General features: G+C 40.5%; 1 protein-coding gene across 2 annotated transcripts; it reads right to left on the bottom strand.

Annotated features, from left to right (window-relative positions):
• Window positions 1–16: 16 nt before the first annotated feature.
• LOC130191743 (sodium/potassium/calcium exchanger 3) lies at window positions 17–26,164 on the bottom strand. Of its 2 annotated transcripts, XM_056411431.1 has the most exons (17): window positions 25,764–26,164; window positions 18,705–18,815; window positions 10,390–10,466; window positions 10,166–10,240; window positions 9,968–10,052; window positions 9,158–9,261; window positions 8,997–9,071; window positions 8,864–8,889; window positions 7,432–7,485; window positions 7,195–7,337; window positions 6,805–6,968; window positions 5,656–5,998; window positions 5,307–5,473; window positions 4,374–4,488; window positions 4,163–4,275; window positions 3,959–4,024; window positions 17–2,821 (listed from the first exon to the last, which is right to left on the bottom strand). In XM_056411431.1, the coding sequence occupies exons 1-17, from the start codon at window positions 25,864–25,866 to the stop codon at window positions 2,711–2,713; spliced, it is 1,932 nt and encodes a 643-aa protein (XP_056267406.1). In that variant the 5' UTR covers window positions 25,867–26,164; the 3' UTR covers window positions 17–2,710. The 2 variants fall into 2 exon arrangements, with proteins under 2 accessions (XP_056267406.1, XP_056267407.1); XM_056411432.1 differs by lacking the exons at window positions 18,705–18,815; window positions 25,764–26,164 and adding an exon at window positions 11,722–11,812.
• Window positions 26,165–26,553: the final 389 nt, after the last annotated feature.

Raw genomic sequence — 26,553 nt, 5'->3', positions numbered from 1 at the left:
AGATGAAAGCGATAAATTGTTATTGCACGTTATTTATTGGTCTCAAGATACAAGTCTTCTATGATCCAATACGACCTCTACGCGATACAGCATTTCAACTCGAAAACAGCCACTACCTCCGAACATCACAGCGGAATAAAGAGAACATTCTTTGAGTCGTGGAACCACAACAAGTACTGGAGTTCTACTATTTGCTTTGGCGCCGTTGTGTCTCTCAATAGCGATGACTAAGGTATTGAGATTATTATTATTACATCTGAATACAGGAGTTTACAGAGAAGACGACTGGCAGCAGAGTGAAAGCACACATTAGCATCACAAGCTGCTGCAAATCATCTCCTGGAAACACACGATAGTTAATAATGATGGTTGTGGATGTAGAACGAGGATGACGATGGCCAGGACATGAAGAGTGGCATTCTCTCACGAATGCAAAACAATGCTAACCAAAGCGAAGAACATCATTTCAGCCTTTCTAAAGAGCAACTCCTAACATTTGAGAAGCTGCAAATTACAGTTCTGCATGAACAAAGATTTCAACAATTTACCAATTAACAGATTATTTGTTGATTTATTTCCTACTGATCAACTAAACAACTAATAGTTTCAGCCTTTTTTTTCCTGGACAAGCAGGCATTAAATCAGATTTAAACCTGTAAACGGGAGCTTGATATTTTCTTCCCTTGCATGAATTATGGTTGCCAATGAATCAATACTGTAATAAAAGATCTGAGTGATGAACATATTTTAAGACGACTGCAAAAGAATTCACAACAAGTGCTAGTCTGATATGACAGCCTTCATATTCCACTAAACAATCTGACAAAATATGCATTCATCCTGTTACAATAATTCACAAGTAGGCTTACATTATATATTTTCTTTTAAAAATCTCAAAAACATCACAAAACTAGTCTCTGTTGGACATTCAATATTGTAAAACTATGTAAATTATTCAACATTTAGAAACAGTAAAAAGTGTTGTCAAGTAGACAATGATAATAGTAATAATAATAATAATAATTAATAATAATAAAGCCATTTGAAAAAGACACAAAAAATGGCTCAGATCCCTTTGGTGGAACATTTAGTCTTGAATTCATCTAATTATCTGAATGTGTCCAAATTGTTGGGCTTTCCGAAGGATCTTATAAAAAAGAGCAGAGCAGCAGGTATATACAAATATAGAATATACAGCATTATTAGCCATTCCACACACAAACAAATACAGTATCTGTGAATATGTAACATGCTGCTTCTCTCCTTAGAGTAAAAATGTTCCACCAAAGTTAAATAATCTCATAAAATGTCCAAGAAACAATACAAACACCGATTGTCGTACCTAAACGTGACGTATTACAACTAATCTGCACTCAAAGTCATCAAAGATTGTGACACTCAGACGTACATTATATATTAGATTTCATAGTAATAAGAACTCTAAAAATACTGTAATAGTAAATTAATCTCTTTACGTACATTAAGCTGTGCCAATACTTGCTTATAAGTAGTTAGGCAAAATCGTCAAAATATTTTCACAATAATGTGCATTTTCATATCAATGTTTAAATCCTAAAGGTCTACTGACACATACGTGGTGTCCTTTATCGTATGTGAGAAGTACCTCACATCTGTTCAGAGGTTCTTCGCTGTAATTCAGTGCCGCCTGCTACATTTGAATGCATGTAAATATCTCCACACTAATGGGACACGTTGCACATCAAAAACATACAAGGGTGTTCATTCTAACGCCAGTGGACCATTTTAATCTGCTGATTATTGTCTTGAAAAATTCTTCCAAGCATGACATGGCAGATTAAAGTACCATTTGTTAACATCTGTGGAAGGTGCAGAGGAAAAGTGTTCAAAATGTGGAGCCACCTCAACAGCTTGAGGTCAAAGGTTGAACACTCCTCAGCATATTCCCTAAATCCTTGAGGCAACTTTGTTTGCTTCTGCAAATTAAGACAATATCCAGTTTCACCACAAGCAACTATGGATTTCAGCCGTTTGTTCCACGTCCTGTTCTCTGGCTTATCCTAAAGACAATTAGTTCTTGTGTTGGGTGGAGTCTCATTTCCCTTCCTGCCAATCAAGTGCAGCAGTCAGCTTCAAATATTCTCAAACCGTTGGATCTCTGACACACTGTTGAACCCGCCTCACCAACAGAACCGATGGGTTTATACTCCCTATAATAAATAACATGTGATTGCTGTGTTGTTGGTGAAATCCACTAATCAATAACCCTGTTATATTACTTTCATATATATTACAAATCTGATAATACATTTAGAAGATGAAAAGAGGTGCAGTGATAGCCAGCAAGACTCTTTTTCAAATGACTATATATCTTCATTTTGAATGGCTTGGCTTTAATAAAAATAGTGACGACACATTGTCGTGTCACTTCCTGTTTCACATCGATATTAGAAGGCCCACAAGCCCGCTACTTCCATCTGCCATGTCATTACATATTTTGGTAAGTCACCCAATTTGATACTTTAAAAAAACGCTGCACTGCACAACCGGGAGGAGACAATTGTGCTCTTGATAAAAGACGTGTGTGTTGTGAAGTTGCGTGTGTACAGAAACTCTCACAGGGTACACAACAAAGCCGTCTCTCCTTTTCGGCTCCAGGAAAGAGGACGTGTGCTAGAAAGGTCGATACTCATCATGTTCACCGACATGGACGACCTTTGACCCTAAGGCCTCACATCTGCCCGAAGAAGATGGAGCAGAGCAGGAAGATGACATAGAGAAACAACAGACCCACACCCAGCCGGCGATCCAGCCTCCAGTGGTTCAGGTGAACACACATCACCTGACAGCAGAGACAGCGGTGAGGAAGAGACGCACACATTCACACATTCACCATGAACACAACTTTACAAAATGCTTTTGTTTTGTTCGATGGGCAGAATGAGACGCCACAGCATGTATTATAAGGCAGGTAGTTATTGTCAAAGCATTCATTCTGTTTTGGAGAAATGGATGAGTGGGCATGTAGTAGAGCCAGACTGATACTGTATTGTTGAGGCCAATGTCAAGATTTGAGGGTAAATAAATGCAGTAACTATACAGGACTGATAAGAAAATTATCTGTAATTGATAAAAAAAAAACCAATGCAAATGCAATTAAAAATAAAATATATGCATTCTGGATTGCAAGCCTTTTTTTCTTTTAATATCTTTTAATATTGCCTTTTAAGAAAAAGAAAAAAAACTATCTCATAAAATTTTAAAATAAAAAAAAAATTTTAAAAAAAAAATTTATAAAGATTAATGTTTGTCAAGGCTCAGCTCAGGAAACCCTTGTGTTTGTTTTGTTTTTAATTTTTCACATTTGATTATTTTTTTAATTCATAGTATTTTTTTATTCATGATATTATAATATTTATGGGATATTTTTTGAGTTTTCTTAAGCTGTAAAATCAGCAAAGAATAAAAATAAAAAAAAGGCATAATTTCAGTTGATTATTATGAATGAAGAAGAATGCACATTTTTTTTTTTTTGCATTACATTAAAAAAAAAGAAACTTCACAATATTCTAATTTTCTGAGACAGTCCTGTATATTAAGTCATATAATATTTAAGCGTACTGTCCCTTTAACTTGCATTCATAACCAATATTTGGCCTCTTGCTTGTCTCACCATGTGCAGAAGTACAGAAACAACTCTGGGCAAAAATGTAAAGATGAATTAATTTTTTTATTTCAATATCATTTGAGGCCTCAAATATAAGAAATCCTTTTAAAAAACAATTTCTGTTTTTTGCTTGTTCAAACTCCCGGGAGGCATGCAGGGCAATCGTAAGTGTTCAGGGCTTAATTCAGGTAAATTCAGGTAAATTCTCACAGCAAGATTAAATTTTTTTAACCCCCATGTTCAGTTTTCTCTCGAACTGAATTGAAATTTCCTGAGTTATTTTGCATACTGACAACAAATATAAAAACTCACCGTCAGAAACACGGATGCCAGCAGCAGGACGACCGAATACACAAGTCCTTTATTATTTATGGGGACCTATGCGGGAAAAAAATGCAAGTGTAAGAACTTTATGACTATTTAGCAGAAGGGAGAACCCAAAGTCTTGGTTTTGATTGCCCTCTCCAACACATGCAGACATCAGGAAGAGGAAAAAGTGATAAAGTGTATGCATACTGATGATCCGTGCTCCACCACAAGGGTACGCAAAGCCCAGGGGAAACCCAAACCCAGCAGGATGTCAAAGATATTGCTGCCTATGGAGTTAGACACCGCCATGTCCCCCATGCCTAGAAGGAGATGGAGAAAGGCTCAATTGAAGCACTTGCACCACAAAGAGAGACTAGAACTTGGAGTTGGAGAGTCAGTGTCACAAAGCGTGTTTTACCTCGTCGAGCTACAATCAGACTGGCCATGCAGTCTGGCACGCTGGTCCCTGCTGCCAGGAAGGTGATACCCATGATGTAGTCTGGGATGCCCAGTGTGAAACTGATGATGGTGACCTGATAGAGACATTAGGACACACAGGGTCAAATATATATATATATATATATACACACATATATATATACATAATATATGTGTGTGTATATACAGTATATATATATATATATATGTGTGTGTGTGGGGGGGTGGGGGTGCTGATGGAAATGTCACTCTTGCCTGTCTTCAAAACTTGAGAGCCCTGAAAAAGTGACTTCCACCAGGAAACCTGTTTAAACTTTATATGCATATACATGTTGTGTATGTATATATGTACTTATGTGTGTTATTCATCACTGTATTGTTCTATTGGAGCTGCCCGAATACCATTTGATTGGCTCTGGAGAACACACCTCTGTCTGTGCTCCCCTCATCCCTCTGTATCAACTTCCCTCAAAAGGTTAATTTGCGAGCCCCCCCCCCCCCCCTCCCGAGGCCCCAAGAGGCCCCCAGAGGCCTACGCGCTGCCCTTTTGGCACGGGCCCCCACTGTTTGCGCTCCCACATACAAAACAGCAGCGAGAGCTCGGGCTCGTCTCTCTGCTCGGCTGAGAGGGTCTTTCGGTTTAATTGAAAGCATTACATTTTAAGGATTCCTTTATTCTACAGCACTGTTGTTTGTATTATTTCTTATTGAATAACAATTATTTTTGCTCAATATTTGATGTGTTTTATGCATGCTTTTTATCACAAGGGGGCTAACAAAAAACAAAAAAATAAAGAGTACCTGCAGAGTAAACAAAGATCCTAACAGTTGAATATTCGTGTCCAGCCTGAACCGACAGCCACCTGAAGCATCTGTGATCATTTGTTTTGTTCATTTTGTATTGCAGTCTTACCATCCACACCATGAGGTAGGAGAAGACAGCGATCCACAGGGTGGAGGCCACGAAGGTGACCATGAACCAGCGGTGCCAGCGTGGCAGGATACAATTCGGCACCGTGCAGTAGAGCAGGAGGCCCAGAGGCCACTTGATCAGCCACGTCACCCGCGCACAGCAGCTTCCTGTGAGGAGCGGGAAGTCAGTCAGGAGGGCCAAGGAGAGTCAAGGCAGCAAGCATTTCAAGGACCTCTGTCAACATTATTAGCGTAAACATCAAAAAGAAAACAATTAAAACATTTTAAAAACATGTTTCATCAAATTTGCACTTCACGTATGTTAACAGTTGGTACAGGATGTTCCTCACCTGGTATGCGTACAGGGCTGAAAATCCCATTGTCATCATCCTCTTCCTCTGTCTGGCCCACCTCAACTCCTAGCTTGTCTCCTGACTTGTCTCCTGACTTGTCTCCTGACTTGTCTCCTGACTTGTCTCCTGACTTGTCTCCTGACTTGTCTCCTGACTTGTCTCCTGACTCGTCTCCTAGCTTGTCTCCTGGCTCTGCGTCTCCTACCCCAGGTCTTCTGTCTCCGTTCTCCAGACAGCAGGAGCCCGTCCTCTTCAGACTGTTACTGGTTGATCCCCCTCGTGATCCCGGGCCGGCCTCGCCATCCCGCTGGTTCTGAGAACTCTCGATCAGCCTCTGTCTCTATGAGAGGAGAACAGGAAGTTTGTTTTTGCTTTACAGCTCGGAAGAAAAGTGTGTCATGTTTATTTATTTATTTATTTTGCACAATTTAAACAATAAAATAAAAATCACAACAGAGATAAATGAACAGTGCAGGAAGAGACAAAAAGCCAACTGTGTTTATTGGAAGCCTCCACCTATATAATATTTAAAATTTGACAAAATTCTAAACATAAAATGAAAAATGCATAAGATAGACAACAAAGTAAAAAAGAAAGAAAGAAAAGAAAAACAATGTAATTATATTAAGTCTGCGTAGGCACGTGTGACTGTGTGTGTGCATGTGGAAGTAAGCAGGCCGTGCGTGTTCAGGGATATAGATTATATCCCTGTGGCATTTCCTAAGCAATGGTAGTGCTCTGTGTCCTCATGAGTGAAACAGCTAAACATTTTGATACAATAGCTCAAACAAGAAAGACATGAACACTAATCCATAAAAAAATCTTCAAAGCAATTAGACTTTCCTTTAGGCAATTTTACAACATTTTATCAAAAGACATTTCTTCGTTAGGTGGGAAAAATAATTCGGTAATTTGGTTCGCCGAAATCTAATAGTTAATTGACCTCTGCTAGTCAGTACTTTGGGAGGATGAAGATGTGAAGATTGACGAGTTGAGTAAGAATGAATCTGTGAATTGACTTTGAAGAAGGTCTTGAAATGATCAGGAATATTTCCTTCACCTAAAAGTATGCTATACATGAAATTGCAAGTTAAAGAAATGTAAATGTCATAAATAGTAAGAATCTGTAGAACGCGCATCGAATACCTCGCTGATGAGCATGCGGCCTGCCATGGAGAGCCTGGTGCGGGGAGAGAAGTGGGGGGTGATCATGATGCGCAGGCCAGCGTCAGAGAAGGACAGTTTGTGGGGGTTGAGGATGAGAAGCTCATCCACCATGACTGGAGGAGAATCCTGACCATGGGCGGGGCCTGGGGGAAAGTTGTTGAAGAGATCAAAACACATGACACATTTCCGTTTATAGATCAACGGAAAGTTTACCTATACTTCATTATTTATATATGAACGGAAAGTTCCGATATGATATTATCTCACTGTTATCTCAGAAACTGTTATCTCACTGTGTCATATAAAAATGACACAGTGCGATAACAGACCCACAGTGAAGATGAGAAGACTATTCAAACTTCTTCTGACCTTTGTTAAGAAGCACTATGGAAGTATTGCAAGCAGAGGCATCGTCTCCCATCTTGTTGTCTCTGTGACTCTCGGATCTGAAGCAGCACGGCCCGGAGCTGCTGAGCTGCCGCGTCGTGAACGCCAGAAGCTGAGAGTTGAACCTACAACCAAGCAAACATATCGTTTGCCTATATTCACTCACACCATAACGACGTGTGGAGAGATGAGGACTGCTTAGACTGTTGGTAAACTTACTTCATGATTACTATGTAGATTCCATACATGGTCACGAGAAGCAGCGACTCCCACCTGCAGTGAGTCATACATGTGTTAGTCTTGTGCACTGTCAGTAAACCTAAAATATAACAGAGAATATAGTACGTTAACCTTTCGTCTTTCTTTAATAACGCTGTCATGGCAGGGTTGTCTGTAATGATTTAAAACAATATAAATGTGTGAAATATAATTCACTTTTAAATATTTAGGATCTAAATTATAGAGCATGACATTTCTTATAAAAGAAACATAGAAAAACTAATTGTTAAAATAATGAAATATCTTTTTAATGGTAAAGTAAAATCTAATCAAACCACAGGCACAGTCACGATGAAGCAGATTGAGTTTTTGAATGCTCAACAATTAATAATAGGGTCTTTTTTTTCTGAACTATAACTTTGGTTGTTGCTTATTTGGTCAAGAGCAATACATGTAATAGAGAAATGCTTCACAACACAATTGTGTACACCCGAAAAATGCATCAACCGTTGCTGCTCAGCTACAGCTAGTCCACTAAGCCTGGATAGACAGTAGATGCTGTGCAGACTCGTATCTCGTATTGGGAGCGTGCAGTGATTTGGCAAAATGAGATTGGATACAAATCTTACAACAGATAATTACGACAGTGGTGAAGTGAACTAGGTCAGGTTGACTTGGCACACTACGATTCAATAAACAGCTTGCCATATATCACTAATGAGCCACACCTACCACATTAAGGCGATGAATAAATCAGCTTTTTCATTAAAGCCACTGACACATTGAGTGGAGGGACTTTCTGTTTCACAAAAGGCCTCAGGTTGCCTAATGCAAACACGCTCACGGCAGAGTGGAGGCTTCTCTCAAAACCTCCCCTGCTTCCAAGTGGCACTGACAAGGGAAAAGGCCAGCATGTCTTGTAGGATATGGAACAACGTTACTATCTCGATCAAAGTGCTTCGGCATGTGACCTTCATCAGGGTCAAATATACAATACACGCATACTAAGAACGCATCAAAAGCACCTGTTAAGGAAAAGCAACACTCAATAAATGAATCTAACAGCTAAGCTCCAAAATAACTGATGTCAGCAATGGCCTCACACAATTTATTTGTGCCTATTTTTTAAATTGCTCTTATTCCTCGTCACCTCAGCTGACTCTGAAATGCGCCGACTCAAAACACATATTCAGATGTAATCATTATTGTCGAGTACGAATCAGGACCAAATTAATTAATTATGTTCCACCACCATTGATTGAACTCGTTGAATCTGCGTGATTGTAATAACAGGCAGTTTGAGCGGGAGGTTGTTGACACCAATCAGAGCGTGAGGGGGTCGGTATGAAAACAGATACCTGCTGTAGAAATGCTCCTTGAGAAACGTAATCATATCATAAGTGCAAACAGAACTAAAAGTATGTGGACTCACCAGACAACTGTGGCATCATAGATAACCTACAGAGGGACACAATGGACTCTTTAAAACACAATGTGGAGGTGTAGACGATTTACACACAATAACTGATTATTTAGACTCCAAAGCACCAACCAGCAAATCTCACCATGATGAGAGTCAGGACAGAGAGGATGTAGTAAGAGGCGTCTCTGAAAAGCGACCACCACGTCAGAACCACCGTCTGTGGAGACAAAACATGTCCGACATGTCAGTGTTCCTTCACTCGGGAACAACTGCAGGCAAGGTATTGTAGATGCTGTTTCCTACCTGGCCTGCAAAGATCCCACACAGGCCAATGATGACCAGGATGTTGAAGACGGCAGAGCCGACAATCGTGCCGACTCCAACGTCTCCTTTGGTGATAAAAACGGCTGAGAGTGGGCGACAGAGACAGATGGGAGGAGAGGACATCAAACAGGGGCATTTGGTGTCTGGCTTTGTTTGGAATTCAGATTAGATAAAATCCCCATAGTCTGTCGTCTCCTATCTCATCTACAGATTGTTTTCTTTTTTTATTGCACACAGAAACACATCCAAGGAAAATACTTTGAAACTAGAACGGGCACTCGGTAGAGCGCATACCTTCGCATATCACAAGATTGGGCATTGAATTATGAACATTTTGGCATTAGTTGCATGCCAATTGGATAACAATTGACCGTGCTATGGTAAAAAGAAGATTTGGACCTTTTCATGACCTTGACCTTTGATCCAATTGATCCCAAAATCTAATCAAATGGTCCCCGGATAATAACCAATCATCCCACCAAATTTCATGCGATTCGGTTTAATACTTTTTGTGTTATGCGAGTAACACTCATACAAATAAATAAATAAATGGCGATCAAAACATTACCTTCCGCATTTTCAATGTTAAGGTAATAAGGAAAACACGTTTAAAGTTGATTAATTAGACTCTGCTGACATCTCCTGGATGGTTGTGGCACTGCAGAGCCTATGAACACTTAAACGTCCTCAAATGTTGCATGTAAAAATGTGAGGAACACGTGCATTTTGGCATACTTTCTCAAAACTACCACATCTGGTACTTGGTCGTGATTGGCTGAAGCTACTAACCAATGAGAGAAGTAAAAAGCTCTGGAGCAGAGCTGCCTGCCGCCATAAATGTCGCCCCAGCCACATCTTCACTGAGCTGCAGGTTCTAGAAACATAAAAACAAAACAAAGAAGCTCAGAATAAAATTGGAATGATCAAAAATGAACCTACAAAACTAAGGAAATGATATCTGATGACAGGTCGGTGCCTTTTTCTCACCTCGGATATTTTCTCAAGGGAAGGGACAAAGTAGTCATCACAGACGATGGCGAGAGCGTAGAACATGTAGATGGCCTGGACAGCACAGTTGAGCACAGATAAGAGAGTGGAGCTACACATGCACACCCTGCCTTCTGAGGACATTCATTAGCTCTGTAGATTTTGGTTTGTAACGCATGTTGTTTTTCTGCAGTTCTTCCGCAGATACTGTGTGACATACTCACACAGAGCGCATGCAGGCAAACGGCCCCCTTCTTCCTCTGCTCCTTGGTGAAGATGTCCTCTGGAAACTCGTAAATGGCTGCGGAGGGATAGACATGAGATTTGCACACACACAGTTATTTTTCTACGTCGATTTCTTTTTCCACTCAAAAAGAGCCTGCGAGCATAATTAAATGGTTTGTGATATTTTTACATCAATTGAGCAAAATAAATACAAACACGAGTAGAAATACAGTAGGGACAACTAGTCTGTGATGTAATGATGATTTAACTTATAACCGTCTTTTGACCTTGAGGCATTGATTTGTATTTGACGACGACGACGAACATGATTTCGAATTGGTGTCATCTTCCTGTGCGTCTTCAGTTTAGAAACACGGTACAACCTTCGCTAACATCGTGGAGACACGCTTTTCGCCTTGCATTGTAGAGTGAGACAGGAAGTAAAACTGGCAGCTGCTTCTTGTCCTTTCTTGAGTTTAGAAGAGAGAAAAAAATGAAAAAACTGTTCAAAGCCTCCGAGCCTATCGCCTCCCTCTATTCCCTAGCCTTTCAGCTCCAATTCACAACTCCAGCCGAGCTGGTGAATTCAAACTACTGGGGAGCATGGAGCTATTTATAGCTCTTCTGCTGTGTGAGACAACAGCGAGCGCACAATAAGCACAGTGCCGCCGTCATGATGCATGGAAACTGAACCACAGACAATGGATTAAGAGAAGGTCCCTTGTGATTGGGAATATGAGATTTAATCTTTGACACTCCAGTGTCAGAGAGTGAGAGGAGGCGGCCATATGGTCCCGAGGAGGGGACAGTAATTTGGCTGTGTTCAGTGAGAAAATGTAAATGTTTGTGCAGTAATGTTTACACGTGTGTGTCTGTGCCAGAGTGCAGCACCGCCTGGCTGCATGCTTGTTGTGCCATAAAATGCTTCTTGCGAATCATTTGCAAAAGGACAGAGTAGAAGTGAGTTTTTATGAAGGTTAGTCGTGTCTTTTTTTCCTTCCGTCTTAGAGGACAAAGCCCGTTTTCTCTGTGCCAGATACTATCGCAGGGCAGGGCTCATCTGCTAAATCATCGAGAGGCTTAGCATGTAAACTTTGTCATCTCATGGCACGGCAGAAACAGCCAGAATGCGGCGCTGCACTGTGTCCTTCTTCTCAAGCGGCCCGTCAAGCTGATCAGCGTCTGGACATCTGTCTTTTCCCTCTGTGGCTTTGTTACTTTCACCTTCTTCCCGTCTCACAGCCCTGGAAGCCTTCCAGTCTCCCGTTTGCTCCCGAAACATAAACTCTCAGGTTATTTGGTCGGTGGAATCTGAGGGCTGCAACATGTACCTCAGATGGATGCTTTGAGGAGTTGCTCTGGTGAAGGCAGTTGCTATGGCGACACTCTCCCTGGGAGCAGCCTTTTTTTCTTCTTTTTTTTGGGGGGGATGGGTGGCAGTAGGAAGCCAAAAGCAAGACAATTGCCTGCACAGTGAGAAAAGGGGAGGTGAATATTTGTTTCCCACGATTAGGGTTTATGAAAAATGAAGGGAAAAAAAGAGAAGTGACAGCAGCTCTTGCCTGTAATGTCTAAAAATATTTTGTTTCCTTACAAACTCTCAGGAGAGGTCTGAGAGAGTGAGGGAGGGGCAGCATCAGCGTAGAGATACGCAGCATGTCTCAGCTTACGGGTTTACAGAAGGCTCATGGACAGGAATGTCTGATGGCGTGATTTCACAATGCAACACCAAAAATTGAATCACCCGAGTTCAAGATTGATGATTTTTGATTGATATATTTATATTTAGAGTTCGCTTGAGTACAACAGCAACAAATTACAAGAAAAAAAGAAAGAAAAGATTACAGCATAACATGGGAGAAGGAAAAAGAAAAAAAAACAACCGAACCCCGACCGAGGGGGACAGTGTGGGAGTGGGAAAAAAGGAAACAACATAACAACATTTTAGACATGAGATTTTAGACGGGTGAGGGGGAAGGAGGGGGGGGTAATCCAACTGGGTGATCTAAGCCCACCAGCAGGGGGTCCGGGCCGACAACCAGCACAGACAAGCCAGCAGCAGCCCCAGCCACGCCAGCCACGGCCCCCCAGCGCCCCACTGGGGGTCCCACTGGGGGTGAGGGGCAGGGGGAGGGTGGATGGCAGGGGGTTGTGAAATGTTGTGTGTATTATTGAAAGTTCCACTGTGGGCGTCCTCCCCAGGTCAGAGTTTCAAGTCCGAGACAGAGATAGCCATGCCCAGTAGCTGGAGATAGGGCGGAAAAAAAAAAGGAGAAAGGTGTGGATAGGGAGAGGGGGAATGAGAGAGGTCACTTCAGCGATCTTCAGGGGAGTTTTGTTCAGTTGTTGTCTGGCGTGGGCAAGGGAGGGCTGCCGAAGGCCATAAGATTGATTGATTTTGGCAGATAAGATTAGCTTGTCATCCAGCAGCTGCACCCCCATTTCCACCACTTTCCTCCCGCTTTTTTCTTTTTTCCCATTTTTCAAATTCTTTTCGGGGGCTTTTGTTGGGTCACCGCTTTTTGTCATAATATTTAATTTTCCGACCGCAAAAACAACAGCCAAAAAGCAGTAATCAAATCATCGAATAGGTAGATGTCATCTCATCCTCACGGCAAAGGAAAGGCACACGTCCACACCATCCCACCGTAACCAGCTAAAACCCCGCAGTTCCGGCAGCACCCCGCAACCCCAAAGCTTCCAAGCTTCTCCGAGAAGACGGTGTCAATTGGCGCTGAGAGACCAGTGACAGAGATGATCGGTTGATGGGTCCATGTTTTTAGTTCAAGAGAGAGGAGGAGAAGTCTCAAGTATAAACAAGACAAGACATGACGAGAGAAGCCAAGCAGGAAGGAAGATCATGGGGGAGAGAGGAAAAAAATGCCATCTCGAGAGAGCCAAGAGAGAGATGATTGCACATCTGCAACTTCCCAAATCTGGGATTTAAGCCAGATGTGCCATCAGCTTGATGAGGTGAGTAGTTTTGTAATCAGAGGTCGAGCTGCATTGATGTGCCGTTACTCTGACAACACAAGCCTCTGCACTCAGACCTTTTCACATCTCGTCTCTCGCGGCTTGGAGTCTTTCTGAAGCCAGAATCATAAAATGCTTTCACCTTTGATCCAGTTCTGTCCGTCAGTCTTCACAGCAGCTTTCATATCTTTGATGTATACCTAAACAAGCTGTAGTGCTCTAAAACTGATCATCCTCAAGTGTAATACGCTGCTTACATTTCTTCATCAGTTGCAAATGTATTGCACATTAACTGCTGCTATTAAACATAAAGGACATCACAGAGAGAGACGAGGTGAAGCTTTAACACACCGGTTGAATCGATGATCAAAGTTGACAATAAATGAAAGACGTTTCATTCATAATTTAATCTATTTGTAAGTGTACAGTTAAGTTCAAACTCCATTCATCTAAATCAGATCACTTAATTTAACATAATATTGAGGTTTTGTGATGATTTCTTCACACTTCAGTAGAGCTAACACTTTGATCTATTCAGCTTCAAGGTTACCTGTGAAGTTTTATGTGGCATCTACATTAGTTAGTGTGTGTTTAAGGTGCTTAAGGTTGGACTATGGGTGCACCTGAGGATTAAAGCAGCAAAACTAATTTAAAAAAGTGCAGAACAATGGGTCAGTGCTCTAAAAATAAAAAAATAATGAAATATTAAATATACATTGCAAATGTCAAAAAGGCATCATGATGCATACAGTACTATCAACTGTGTGCACATGTACGAATGGAGAGTTAGGTATTCAAAAACTAAGTGTATTGAGGTTAAATGATATTCAGTTAACAAAGCAGACCAAGACAGCGCTGGATGTTTGGCAAAGATATTCTTTCTTTTTTCTGTGTCAAGAAGATCAATGAATGAAAAATAATTTGTGTGCATTATGAATTTATTATTTAGATATCTGGGACTAAATGATGGATTCACTTATTGTATACTTGTTATTGATGTATGGTAGAATTATGCTGCAAAGAAACGCAGAGACAGCGAGGAATTATAACAGAAAACGACTCTGTTATGGAAAAAAGGACACTGGACAACTATTTTAAATATTAACCCTGCAGCATTATAAAAGCCAGGAGGCACACGTTAAAATGAGACACTGTTTGTCCAGAAGCAAAGTGTAAATGTACCCCTAATGCATCTGCTATTAAACTAACAAACTGAGTGTCTGACTCAGCTGTATAAAAGTTTATTAGCTTTTAGTTGAATCCACTACAGCATTTATAGCAATAATAAAACACTGTTGCCCATTTCAAACTGAAGCCAGGCATTAATCCTGCTGGTGTAGTTTGATGTCCTTTTGACTACATCAGAATGACAGCTCATTTTAGTCACAAGTCTTAGTAGCAAAGACATCATTATTAGTTTAATAAAAAGGGGCAGTTTCCTGTTGATGCACTGTCGTGGTTGCTCGGTGCTTCAGACATTTCTTATGTGTGTATTGTATCCAGAGTGCAGATCAATAGAGCCTGTGCAGGAGATTTATTTTTCACATCTAAATAGGTCGAGAACAAATTCTGCAGAAGACAATAAGTCAAATCTGCACTCAGGGAAAGCCGTGCTGATGTGAGGAGTCACCCCGCTGCATCATGGGAGCTGAATGAAGGGGCAGAGCAATGTTATCGATGTGGGCGTCTGCAGGGCGTCCTGGAGTCAAGCTACGGTATCGACGCATCATGCATCAACCAAACCGATGTTATGGAGCACTCGCACTCTCTCACACATGCACCCACACACACACACACACACACACACACACACACACACACACACACACAATTGTTCACAAGGAATCAAAAGATAAACTTTTCATCCAGGTGTTTAATGTAATTCAATTATGCATTTGGTCTTTGATTTGCTTTCCTTTGAGGCAGTTCAAATGCGACTATGATAAAACGATGGCGGGGCTTCAAACCGCACCAACCACCTCGCCTATCAATACAAACACGAAAAACAGCGTGTTACACTGGTGTGACAGACATGATCGTACATCTTCCATCCATCATAATCTCCTTCCACTTGTTGGGTGAGGAAGTGAAACATGAAGTCAAAGGAAGCGGATAAATATCTTCTCTTTAGTGACAATCAAGAGTTTCATGATAAACCTCACACTCGGCCTTATTGTGGACAGAGAGTGAACAGAATTCTGATTAAAATGTAAATAGCCGTTTGCTTTGTGTGGCATCCATTATCTGACTGCCCGGATAAAAGACCAAGACCATTTGTAGACAATTTCTGTAAGAGTATCTGCCAGCTTCTCTTTCTTCTGTTCTCTTTCCCAAAAGCCCCTAAAACATGGCTGTGGAAAAATACTATTTTCAGCCAACTGTCGCTTGCCAAAATAAACAACACAACAAGCCTCGACGACACACACAGCATGAGCCATTTACTTAATTTACATATTTTATATTCATTCCCAACCCCTCTCCTCAGTCTATTTTTAGTCCTTTGGACTTTAATTCTTGAAAGACAGAATTGTCTGGTTTTTTTTTAAAATTTAGCATACAGTTGCCTAGCAACAACGGTCTCCGATGCTTGTCAGCTGGAGGCGGCTCACACCGTCTCCATCTTGTTCAGCAGTGCAGGGATGAAAAGAGAGAAAGACAGCCTGGGGCTGGACGTTACCGAGCAATCCCCAAGATAATATCCCCCCTGAGGTCCAGGGCAGGCTTTTTAATCACACCACAGATTATGTAATCACTGTCAGACGGCCTGCTGAGGATGTGGGCGGCAACCTGAGCCCGGAGCCGCGCTCACTGCTGTGTCTGAGACTACCTGTGCAGCCTTTTGTTCACCTGCTTGTCTCTAGTTTATTACTACGGTGAAGCATCCACCCGCAGTACGCTTATGTCTTCGGAAGAGATAATGAAGGTCTCTTTGAAGCCAGGACTCAATAAAAGGTTAAGTGTGTTATCGGGAAGATAAACTCAAATGGCTGAATAGAGCAAATGGAGCATTGGCACAGAGAGACACGAAGTCTAATTTTCTTTCTCAAGGGTGGAAAAAAAAAAATCAGGAGAATTTATTACAAGTGCCCGACCAATTGTCACAGAGTCCGTGTTCGTGCACCACTCAAATGTAAACTCTCTCAATATACAACCAATGAATAACTTGCGATGCCACTGAGCTGTGGAATATATTTTACAGATAAGATTATCAGGAACTACAACTATTCATCATATATCTATTAAAAATTGAAGATGTTAAAGGCCTATTTATGGTTTTTCGATGAAATGTAAAAAGTTTACATCTCTAAAATATATAAACAATTGTATATACTATTGAGTAAAAATATTTCTCAGTCAAACCTTTTATACGGAAGAACAGCCAGTGCCGGATGTAAGTTATGCAAATATTTTGCAGAGAAATTTGAATGCCTTGACTTTTCCCCCAACTGCTGTGACAAGGAAGATATATGTGAACCGAGCTTGTCTTGATGACTAATGCTTCCCATGGTCGTCTCAGACATGCCACGAAAGCCTGTTTTACATCGATCTTTAAAAAGGATAAACGTATTCATTGTCTGCAGGTTTCTTTTAGGCGGCACACCCTCAGTAGGCAGAGTATATTTAGAAGTGGTATTTAGGGGTGTGCCCTGAACAGGTCATTTGCATGTATATATTATTAGCAAACCTTGATTTACATATACTTCCCTAAGAATAGAATACAAGTGCAGTTGGCATACAATGCAACATTGTGACTGGCAGTCTGATATTAGCTCCACTAAAGAGTAAATAATGTGAAGATACAGATTCTTACTCTGTCAGTAAGGCAAAAGATATTTCATTGTGCAGCCATTTTCATTAATATGTATCTGTGCTATTCTCCTCCACACAACAAAAAAGAGATTTCCTCTCCGATCTAAATTTTTAATCAGAACTATGTCAGCTTTGATGAATGCGGCTCATGTCAGCCAGCGAGCAAATCTGCCTGGAACCACAGGCATAAAGGTCTCGATAGGGCCGTCGATTGGCTGCCTGTCTCAGCGATAATAAGCAGCAGTTTGAATCCGTGCAGACTATTCAGGGAGCAATGGAAGGTTACTTGACGCCTACTAAATACAGACTACCTTCAAAAATCTAATCTGATTTTCACTGTGGCAGCCTCCTCTCCATCCGTCTTCTTGAGTCTGTCGACAGGGACGACAGACTCCTGACAACTGACACAATGCCACATGACCTTTCAGTTCACCTGCAGGGGAGAGGTAGAAATCTCTGGTATACGCCGCCCTGCTTGTTTACGACATACCCCACACACATGCACGCGTTAACATCGCTAAAGCTCTTTGTATTGCCCGACATTTTCAAAATATGACACGTAGAAATGTACTGCTTCAAACGCAAACCACACAGCTGTCCTAGTCTGGTGTGTGCAATTCCAAACACTGTAAACACTCAGCTGAAAATGTGGGCATGGTTAATATGATGATATAATTTACTGCATTATTATTTATTTATATATTATGTACACTACCGTTCAAAAGTTTGGGGTCATCCAGACAATTTTGTGTCTTCCATGAAAACTCACTTTTATTTATCAAATGAATTGAAAATTGAATAGAAAATATAGTCAAGACATTGACAAGGTTAGAAATAATGATTAATATTTGAAGTATTAATTTTGTTCTTCAAACTTCAAGCTCAAAGGAAGGCCAGTTGTATAGCTTATATCACCAGCATAACTGTTTTCAGCTGTGCTAACATAATTGCACAAGGGTTTTCTAATCAGACATTAGTCTTCTAAGGCGATTAGCAAACACAATGTACCATTAGAACACTGGAGTGATAGTTGATGGAAATGGGCCTCTATACACCTATGGAGATATTTCATTAGAAACCAGACGTTTCCACCTAGAATAGTCATTTACCACATTAACAATGTATAGTGTGTATTTTTGATTAATGTTATCTTTATTGAAAAAATAGTGCTTTTCTTTGAAAAATAAGACATTTCTAAGTGACCCCAAACTTTTGAACGGTAGTGTAGGTCAAGTGTTGCAATTATTCTGTCCAACCACCTATCATATACACTGTATAATGCAATACAATTCAACAGCACCACAAACTATATCCACCAAAAGAAACATGTACAAAAATGTATCATCAGAAAAAACAGACATTCTTGTCTGTTATGAGTTTTCTTAATGTTAATGTTAATAAAATGTTAAATATCATAATGCATAAATGTCTTCACACACTGTGATAGAAGATGTTATCCCGATCGCCCCCCGAGACCGAATGAGAAGTGTTGCGGACAGTCCATTTATCCAGGTAAAGACAAGCGACTCACCTGCTCGAGGCTGATCCTCGCTCTGGTTGTCGGACTTCTCCTGCATCAGCCGGCGAGACCATCGCAGCTCCCCACCGTTCACGTCTGGCCCAAACTCAGGAGACTCCGTCTCTGTTGCAAAAAAACATCAGTCATTTTAGTGAAAAAATACTTACAGTCCAAGATCTACCCATCCGTGCTGTGATTTCAAGACAGACTGTGGTTTTCATTATTAGCTATTCTTCAGTTTGCTTCATTGTATAGTCAGTAAAGTGTAGAACTGAAATAATCGGTTGATAAACAAGAAAAAAAATAACTGAAATTATTTCATTGCAATTGTCATATTTTCAAGCTAAAATGTCAGTATTTTGTGATATGAACATAAACAGTCAGAAAGAACCAGACATTGCATTTGGCTTTAGTAAATTGATGGTCAATTTTCACTATTTTCCCAAAGATTAATCAATACAAACTATTAAAACACGAAAAACATCAAGTTTCAAGAGTACAAGGTTATGTTTTGTTTTGTCCTCAAAAGTGAGAAAAGGGAAGGCGTTTTATTATTGTTTTTTGTTTTGATAACTGGCTTATTAACCACTAATTGTCCATCAAAATTACTACTTTTTTGTTGATCAACTAATCGATTCATTCAGCTCTACTAAAAGGAGCCGTTTGCAATCACAAAACGGAACCATTTTTTCAAAGAACCTCTGACTGATGTATTATAAACAAAGCAGCTATTTCTGACTATTTATAACTCCATCATTATACTTGTGTCGAACGACAACTCAACAGACTGTGGTTTCATGTTTCTGACTCTTGTAGATAGCACATTCAGTAATTCACTCCATGCTGCAGTCAGCTGTCCCGAGCCATCAGCACTGAGATCTTTACGGTGTGTATTTCAGCACTGTATTTCATTCAGATAGCTATTCTCTGTGTGGGTTTTACACCCTCGACAGGCGAGGAACCCCCAACAGATATATCCATCTCATCTCTCCTCTGGGAAAAAAGAAGAGATCACCCACAGAGATCTTTCCATTTTTGCTGAGAAGATAGTTAGGCGGTTATTATTATTACGCTCTGTACTACAAACTGTCCTTTTATGTCGAAGGCAGCATGGGGTCTGCCTCTGGAGCATTTTGTGATTGCCAGGCATTGTGGAGTCCCTTTGTACCTTAGAGCTCAATGAGCCCATTTCACGAGGGCAGCGGTCATGGCTGAGAGCAGGCGTGAAGTCTTTCATGTTGAGGCATCAAGAGGAGCTCGACTCGTATGAAATAAAAATGGTTTCTGCCACAGATGGCTCGACACCATGTTCCCATGTTAACTGGGGGAAATTTCTAGCACCTAACCCACATCTCGTCTATTAGAAAACGGAGAGAAGGAAACAGTATGGATACAAAATGGATGCAGATTCTAGCTCTTTTACAGATTATATTAACTCAAGATAATCTTATCAAACATGTCAATAAAAAAACTGCTAAAATCGTCCATTGATTAGGTAAATGATAGAAAATCTGATTAATTGTAGAAGTAATCTCGCAAAAAAGGCAAACATTATCTGGATTGTTTGTGAATAGAAAAGTGAATTGAAGCTTTGAATCACATTGGGCTCTTGGAACTTGTGAAGAACATGTTTAATCGATTAGTCTAAAAAAATATCAATATATAGGAGCTGTATATGACATTCAGAGCATTTAAATAGCAGCAAATAAATATTTGCCATGTAAAGATAGAGCAACGTTTCTCTGAACAGAGAATGATGTTGCACTCCCTTCTCTGTGCTTATTTCTGGTTTCGTACATGCAAGCGGCTCCCACTGGCTAGCTAGCGGCTCTGCACTGCACTCATACGACAGATACAGCTACAACGTTGCCATGACACCGCCAGCGTTGTAGCTTAAGTGTCGTACCCCCCCTCTGGTTCCCCCTCAGGTAAACACTGTCAGCTCTGACAGTACTCGGCCTTAATTTGTAGCGTTAGCCCTATTAGCCTTTGTTAGCTACGGGCTGCCAGCTCAGGAGTCGCCATGTTGAGAGCCGTTGAGAGACAATCGAAATGCTCTTGCCCTTTAAAATAATACTTTTAAGACCTTATTCTCGATGCTTGCATTCATGGATTCATTCTAAATGTGATACTCGTCTCCCAGATAATTGTCATTCTGAAAGTTAGATCGACTCTTTTGCTTCCTTATTAAGACTTTTTTATCTCGGGGGTTCTGGAGTTGCTAACGCTAGACAGTGTTTAGCTGAGGTGGTGAGCCACCCAAGTCTTGGCTTCTCTTGTCTTGATCAGGATGATTAACACAAATATGTGTAGATCACAGCCTAAACAACTGCTAAGGTTTCATTTCATAAAAGTGGTTTAGGTAGCCTATCTTTGCTGTTATAAAAAAACTGACCCTGCGCCTTGCATTAGAGTTGCTTACAATCTTAGTGATCCACTGTGTTTAAGCTAACTTTAACTGTAACTGTGGTTGTTCGTCTAGATAATACTGTCTGCTTAAGACCTAAAATGTTAATATATCCTGGATAGAGGTTACAGAATTGTGGCGTTTGTTTGGAAATATTTTAATCCTGCTGTCACATGCCTCAACATAAACAAGTTGGTCGAGTGCAGCACAGTAAGTGTAAATAACATCATTCATAATTTTATTTTATTTTAGAAGTTTATTTCAGGGACAACGTACAAAAAAACATTAGTCTCCGAAGAGAAAAGATGCATTGCACTAGGTTATAGCTTTTGCTATTTTACACCTCCAGTCCCTTGTACATACAATATAAAACAATACAAATAAAACATACAATGTAGAACAATACAATGAAATACGTACGATAACATTAAAATAAAATAGAAATAAAAAACCCCTACGGTCAATGAGCCTATTTACACAGGGGCCAGAGGCCCCAAGGTTGATTATCGTCATGCCGCCCCCCCATTAAGGGTACCCTACTGAAAATGGGAACATGATTGACTCGCTAGCAACTGTCCTTTCAGGTGAGCTTTGAAAGTGACAATTGAACTGCACCTCCTCATCTTTTCTGGCAGACTGTTCCACTGAGTTATTGCTTTTACAGAAAAAGATGACTGTCCAAACACAGTGTAGCGGAACGGTTTAACGCAATCAAGTACTGACACTGTTCTTGTAGCTCTGATGGAATTTGTAGGACGAATATGTACAAAGTCACACAGTGGTGGAGGTGCCAACCCATTAATGATTTTATAGACCATACATGAGTCTGCTAGTTGTCTAAGGTGTTCGAAGCTCAGTAGCCTGTGTTTCTCGAGTATCTTACAGTGGTGGAAACGCATAGGCTTTTTGTCTAAAGTTTTCAGGGTTTGTTTATACAAGGAAGCAAGAGGTCTTACATCTGATTCACTAGCTTGTCCCCAGCATGTGATACAGTATGTCATGTGGGAGAGAATCATAGCGTGCATAAATATCTTAGCTGCTTCTAAGGAGAGACAGTTTCTGATGTGTCTAAAATTAACTATGTTGTATTTTAATGTTTTAACCATTTTTTTTACATGGCTCTTAAAGTTTAAATTGGGGTCTAATACCACACCAAGATATTTAAAGTCAGAGACTACGTCAACCTTGACACCTTTGATCAAGATGTCCGCTGTTGGAGCCATCTTCCTGTGTTTCTTGTGGAAGAACATAGCTTTTGTCTTAGACACATTGAGACTTAGGCCTGACTCTTCTAGCCATTTTGTGATAATCTCCAATGCAGCTGTTAACTTAACAGCTTAATTCCTCTCTCTACACAACAGTATAAATATGCAGACTGTGGGGAACCTCCAAGCCAAACGCTTACTTCGGGACATTTATTTATGATTTTGTTTTATCCTCAGGCAGCAAATAATTCAAAATGCAGGAATTAATCTTGTTGCAACAATGGTGTCACTGCTGTAAATCATTGTACAGCACCCATTTGATTTGTACAAGACCTGGAAGGCTAACTCTTGATTTAAAACATGAATGTCTGAAGCCATACACCATCATCTGCTCCCCTCAGGAAGGACAAACCAGTGTTGCCTCCTTCTTTAGCAGAAACAAGACATTTGATCTTGTCAATAAGACATTGACTGGAAAGACCGGCTTCCTGATGTCTTACCCCAAACACTGCTACCACAGGACAGGACCGCAGTCTGTTAGCAAATCTATCGGACCGTAAAATCTTCAATAGTGGCAATGTGGAAAAGCATGTGCTGCCTTTGAAACCCGAGAAAAAAAAATTATATTTGGATTTCAGTCCAACACTGAGCGCCATTTCCACATAGATAACACTGCAGTCCTCCAGTCAGACATTCAGATGGAATATTTAGGAAGTGTCATGTTGCAGTTAACAGAGAGCAGATGAGAGTTTGATTTGTTCTTAAATGAGAGCTAAACCACAGTTCTATAAATATGTGACTGTATGTTTGTTCCACTTACTACGGTTCTTTCCTTTTTTGGAAACGGATACTATGGCTTGATACAACTTTACCAATACAATTGTTTAAATAGAGACCCGATAATAAATCATTTATTATCTGAACACTAAAACTTTCATGTAACCAATTTCCCAAATTATTCTGGTGGCATTTAAATGTTGTGTTTGTAGAAAAATGAGTCAAATTGATGCAATGCGTCATCTCCCTGGGTGGATGGATGCCTATAAGATGGGGGCTAAAGTGGGGAGGGGTGTCTAATTCTACAGTCTAAGTGACTTTACAACTAACTAACTATGATAAACATGTTGTCTTACTAATACATCACATGGCAACTAGCATGTGAATCCTACAGATCATCCCCTAACTCTGCTGTTCCTCTTAACTCTACAAAACATTTGGCATGTTTAAGCAGGTTTCTTTGTTTTCCATTTTAAGTTTAGTTTTGACTCTCTTCAACCTTTGTTTCCTGTTGTGACCGACAGCAGCTAAAAAGAGAGCGATTGTTGAACTGTCATTCATCAGGTTGAAAAAAAACACAACCCCAAAGTATGCAAGTAGTTTTTGTCGTAATGGATACCGTTTTGTGAGCGACGCAACTATCAAACCTTTTCAATCAACACTCAATTTAAGCCTGTGTGTTGCTAGACATAACTTGGGACACACAGGGGGTCATTATGCGTCAGCTGTTAGACGCACTGCTGCTGTGATTTATAAATGTTTGGAAAGGAATCCACCGGTTGCTTATGCAGACGAGGTACAGCTATCTTGTTATGTTGTCTATGAGGCTTGAAAGGTTCAGTCGAAAATAGATTTCCTGCGTTTGCAAACATTGAAAAATAGTTGTTCATCTTCATCAAAGAAATGTGTCAAATATGTTATTTAGCAGACGCTTTTATCCAAAGCGACTTACAATAAGTACATTCAACCAAGAGTACAAACTAAGAACAACAAGAATACAGAAAGTAACATTTCCTCAAGATAGTCGAACTACAAAAGTACCATAAGTAAGAGCCATTTAAGTGCCACTGAAGTGCTAATCTGTGTTTTAATCCAGATATATTTAAACAATGTGTGTTGCTGCTGCAAAAGTGTTCTTCCTGGAGACTGTTCCCTTTCCAACGCCTTCATAATACATACATTTTTCATTAAGCTGGTAGCATTATTCTATTCCGATAACAAATCAAATGTTTTTTTCAGAACTAGACCGATATTGATCCAGACTGTTGGACTAGCACGTCCATAAATGGCTCTACTAGCAGTGGTATTCAGGATGCGACAGTATGTGTGATATTTTCCAAGCATTGCGAGAGTAACGTACCTGTTATTATTACTAACGGCAGACCATATGTCTTACCCTGTGCTTTATAAGGTTTAAATTGAGGGGCCTTTATCTCAGTTCAAAAAACCTCTTCTGGCTGTTGGCACACTCATAATTTAAAAGGTGAAGTATAAATATTAATGACACGGCTCATTCACCAGGACACTCTTCCATGAAGGACCAGGCTGCAACACTCGGATGAAACCTACATGTAAATCAAACACTCCTGTTTTCATCCCTGAAACAAAGTTCAGTCATTCATATCGTTATGCTTCACACGGGATTAGAGAGAATGACAGCGTCTGTGCTGAAGCATGAGAAATTGTAAAATCTAACGAAGAACAACGCTCTATATATTTATAGATACTGATGTGACTGGGAACGGTGCATAATGTTATAGAAGGTGATGATTTTAACATTTTAAATTAAAATAACTGTAAACAATCCAAGCCAAATACAATAAATGTAGCAATGCATTATATTCATTTAACAACAATTTATTCGGGCAAATGAAAAACTGATTCTTAGATACAGTCACAACCTGGGAAGAGGCAGAAATTAAAACGACGGGCAGCCTATGAAGAGATGGATCATATTCTGCTGAGATTAGGATGAAATAACCATAGTCAATCTGCAATAACCCATAACTGAACTGATCCCCAGTGATTGGATTCAAACCACAATCTCTGTCTGCTTTATGTAATCAACAAACTGTCACCTTCATGCATTGGAAGGGGAGTGAATCACGGTCAGGGGGATGGAGGATGAACATGTTGGAGACTGATATTTAAATATTTAGAAGAGTAATTCAGCTGTCTGACATGCAGCACTGGTTGTACTTAACAATAGTTGACCTTAAACATGGCACATTGCTGGACAGTTAATCTTAAGAGTACTCAACTTCTGTAACTGCCTTCTTTCTTCAGGCAATCACATGTTAGAATAATGTCAATTCTAACTGCTAGTTTTGATGGAGAATGCAGCACTTGAACTACAGATAAATGTCTAACGAGTTAGCTCTTTATTGAACCAATAAAAGATTGATATGGATCTGTTTTGTAATGCATTGGAGTAAAATGCATTTGACTATTTCCTTTCCTTTATATTGTTTTCCTTTATATATTGTGATGCTAAAATCTAAAATGTGTGTTCCTTAAGTTGCATTGAAAACATTAAATGTCTATAAATAAATATCTGATCCTCTGTGATTTATATTGTATTTATATGTTTTTCCAGTGTGAATCAAAGAATGTCCATAGGACTATAATTATTGTGCGAGCACTCAGGCGCGTGCCGTCTGTGCGTCTATATTAAGGTCTCACCTGGTGCCTGGATGACCTGCGCGAGCCAAATGACAGCGAGCAGCCCGACTCCACAGCAGCAGAACCGCTGGAAGGGCCGCCGGTGCCTCGCTGCTGCTCTCATACTTCAGACGGCCGCATTTCCACCAAAAACATCTGTTGCTCTCTCGCTGACACTTGTTTCACACTTTCCCTGCAAACAAACAGCTCCAGCAGCAGCAAACGCAAATTAAAAAAAAGAGAAAGAAATGTCCTTAATCACAAGCCAGGTTCCCCCCTCCAGACTCAGAGCAGACGCTGTGCTCTCGCTCACTCCACCAAAACCTCCGGGCCGAACATAGCGAGGGAACGAGGAGAGAAGCTTTCTGCGTTCATGAGAACGGGCTGAAAGGTCAACAGCAGATCCCACAGTGAGGCGCAGCAACAGGAGGCGACATGCTCTCTCTCTCTCTCTCTCTCTCTCTCTCTCTCTCTCTCTCTCTCTCTCTCTCTCTCTCTCTCTCTCTCTCTCTCTCTCTCTCTCTCTCTCTCTCTCTCTCTCTCTCTCTCTCTCTCTCTCTCTCTCTCGTGTGGCCACTAGGCGGCGACACTTGATCCAAACTCCCCCACGTTATTAACACACGCACACTCACTCTCAGGAGCGTTTAACATTTGGGCCAATCACTGGTCCGACAATTCACTACGGGTTTCACCTGCGAGACGCTTGATTGGATAAACACACCTGGTCCCGCTAATTAAGAGTGCGCGAGGAGAGGTGGACTGGAACTCACACTGGGCACCGTTATCAAATGCATTATATTATTTATTTTTA

This window comes from Pseudoliparis swirei, chromosome 3, assembly GCF_029220125.1.
Source record: "Pseudoliparis swirei isolate HS2019 ecotype Mariana Trench chromosome 3, NWPU_hadal_v1, whole genome shotgun sequence".
Lineage (NCBI taxonomy): Eukaryota > Metazoa > Chordata > Actinopteri > Perciformes > Liparidae > Pseudoliparis > Pseudoliparis swirei.
This window is presented reverse-complemented; position numbering and strand designations above follow the sequence as displayed.

Coding starts and splice junctions, on each gene's coding strand:
- LOC130191743 (XM_056411431.1), bottom strand. CDS start 25,866: ATGAGAGCAGCAGCGAGGCACCGGCGGCCCTTCCAGCGGTTCTGCTGC. Junction 18,816..25,763: donor GCAGGTCATCCAGGCACCAG/GTGAGACCTTAA, acceptor TTTTTGCAACAG/AGACGGAGTCTCCTGAGTTT. Junction 10,467..18,704: donor CGAGGATCAGCCTCGAGCAG/GTGAGTCGCTTG, acceptor ATCCCTCCGCAG/CCATTTACGAGTTTCCAGAG.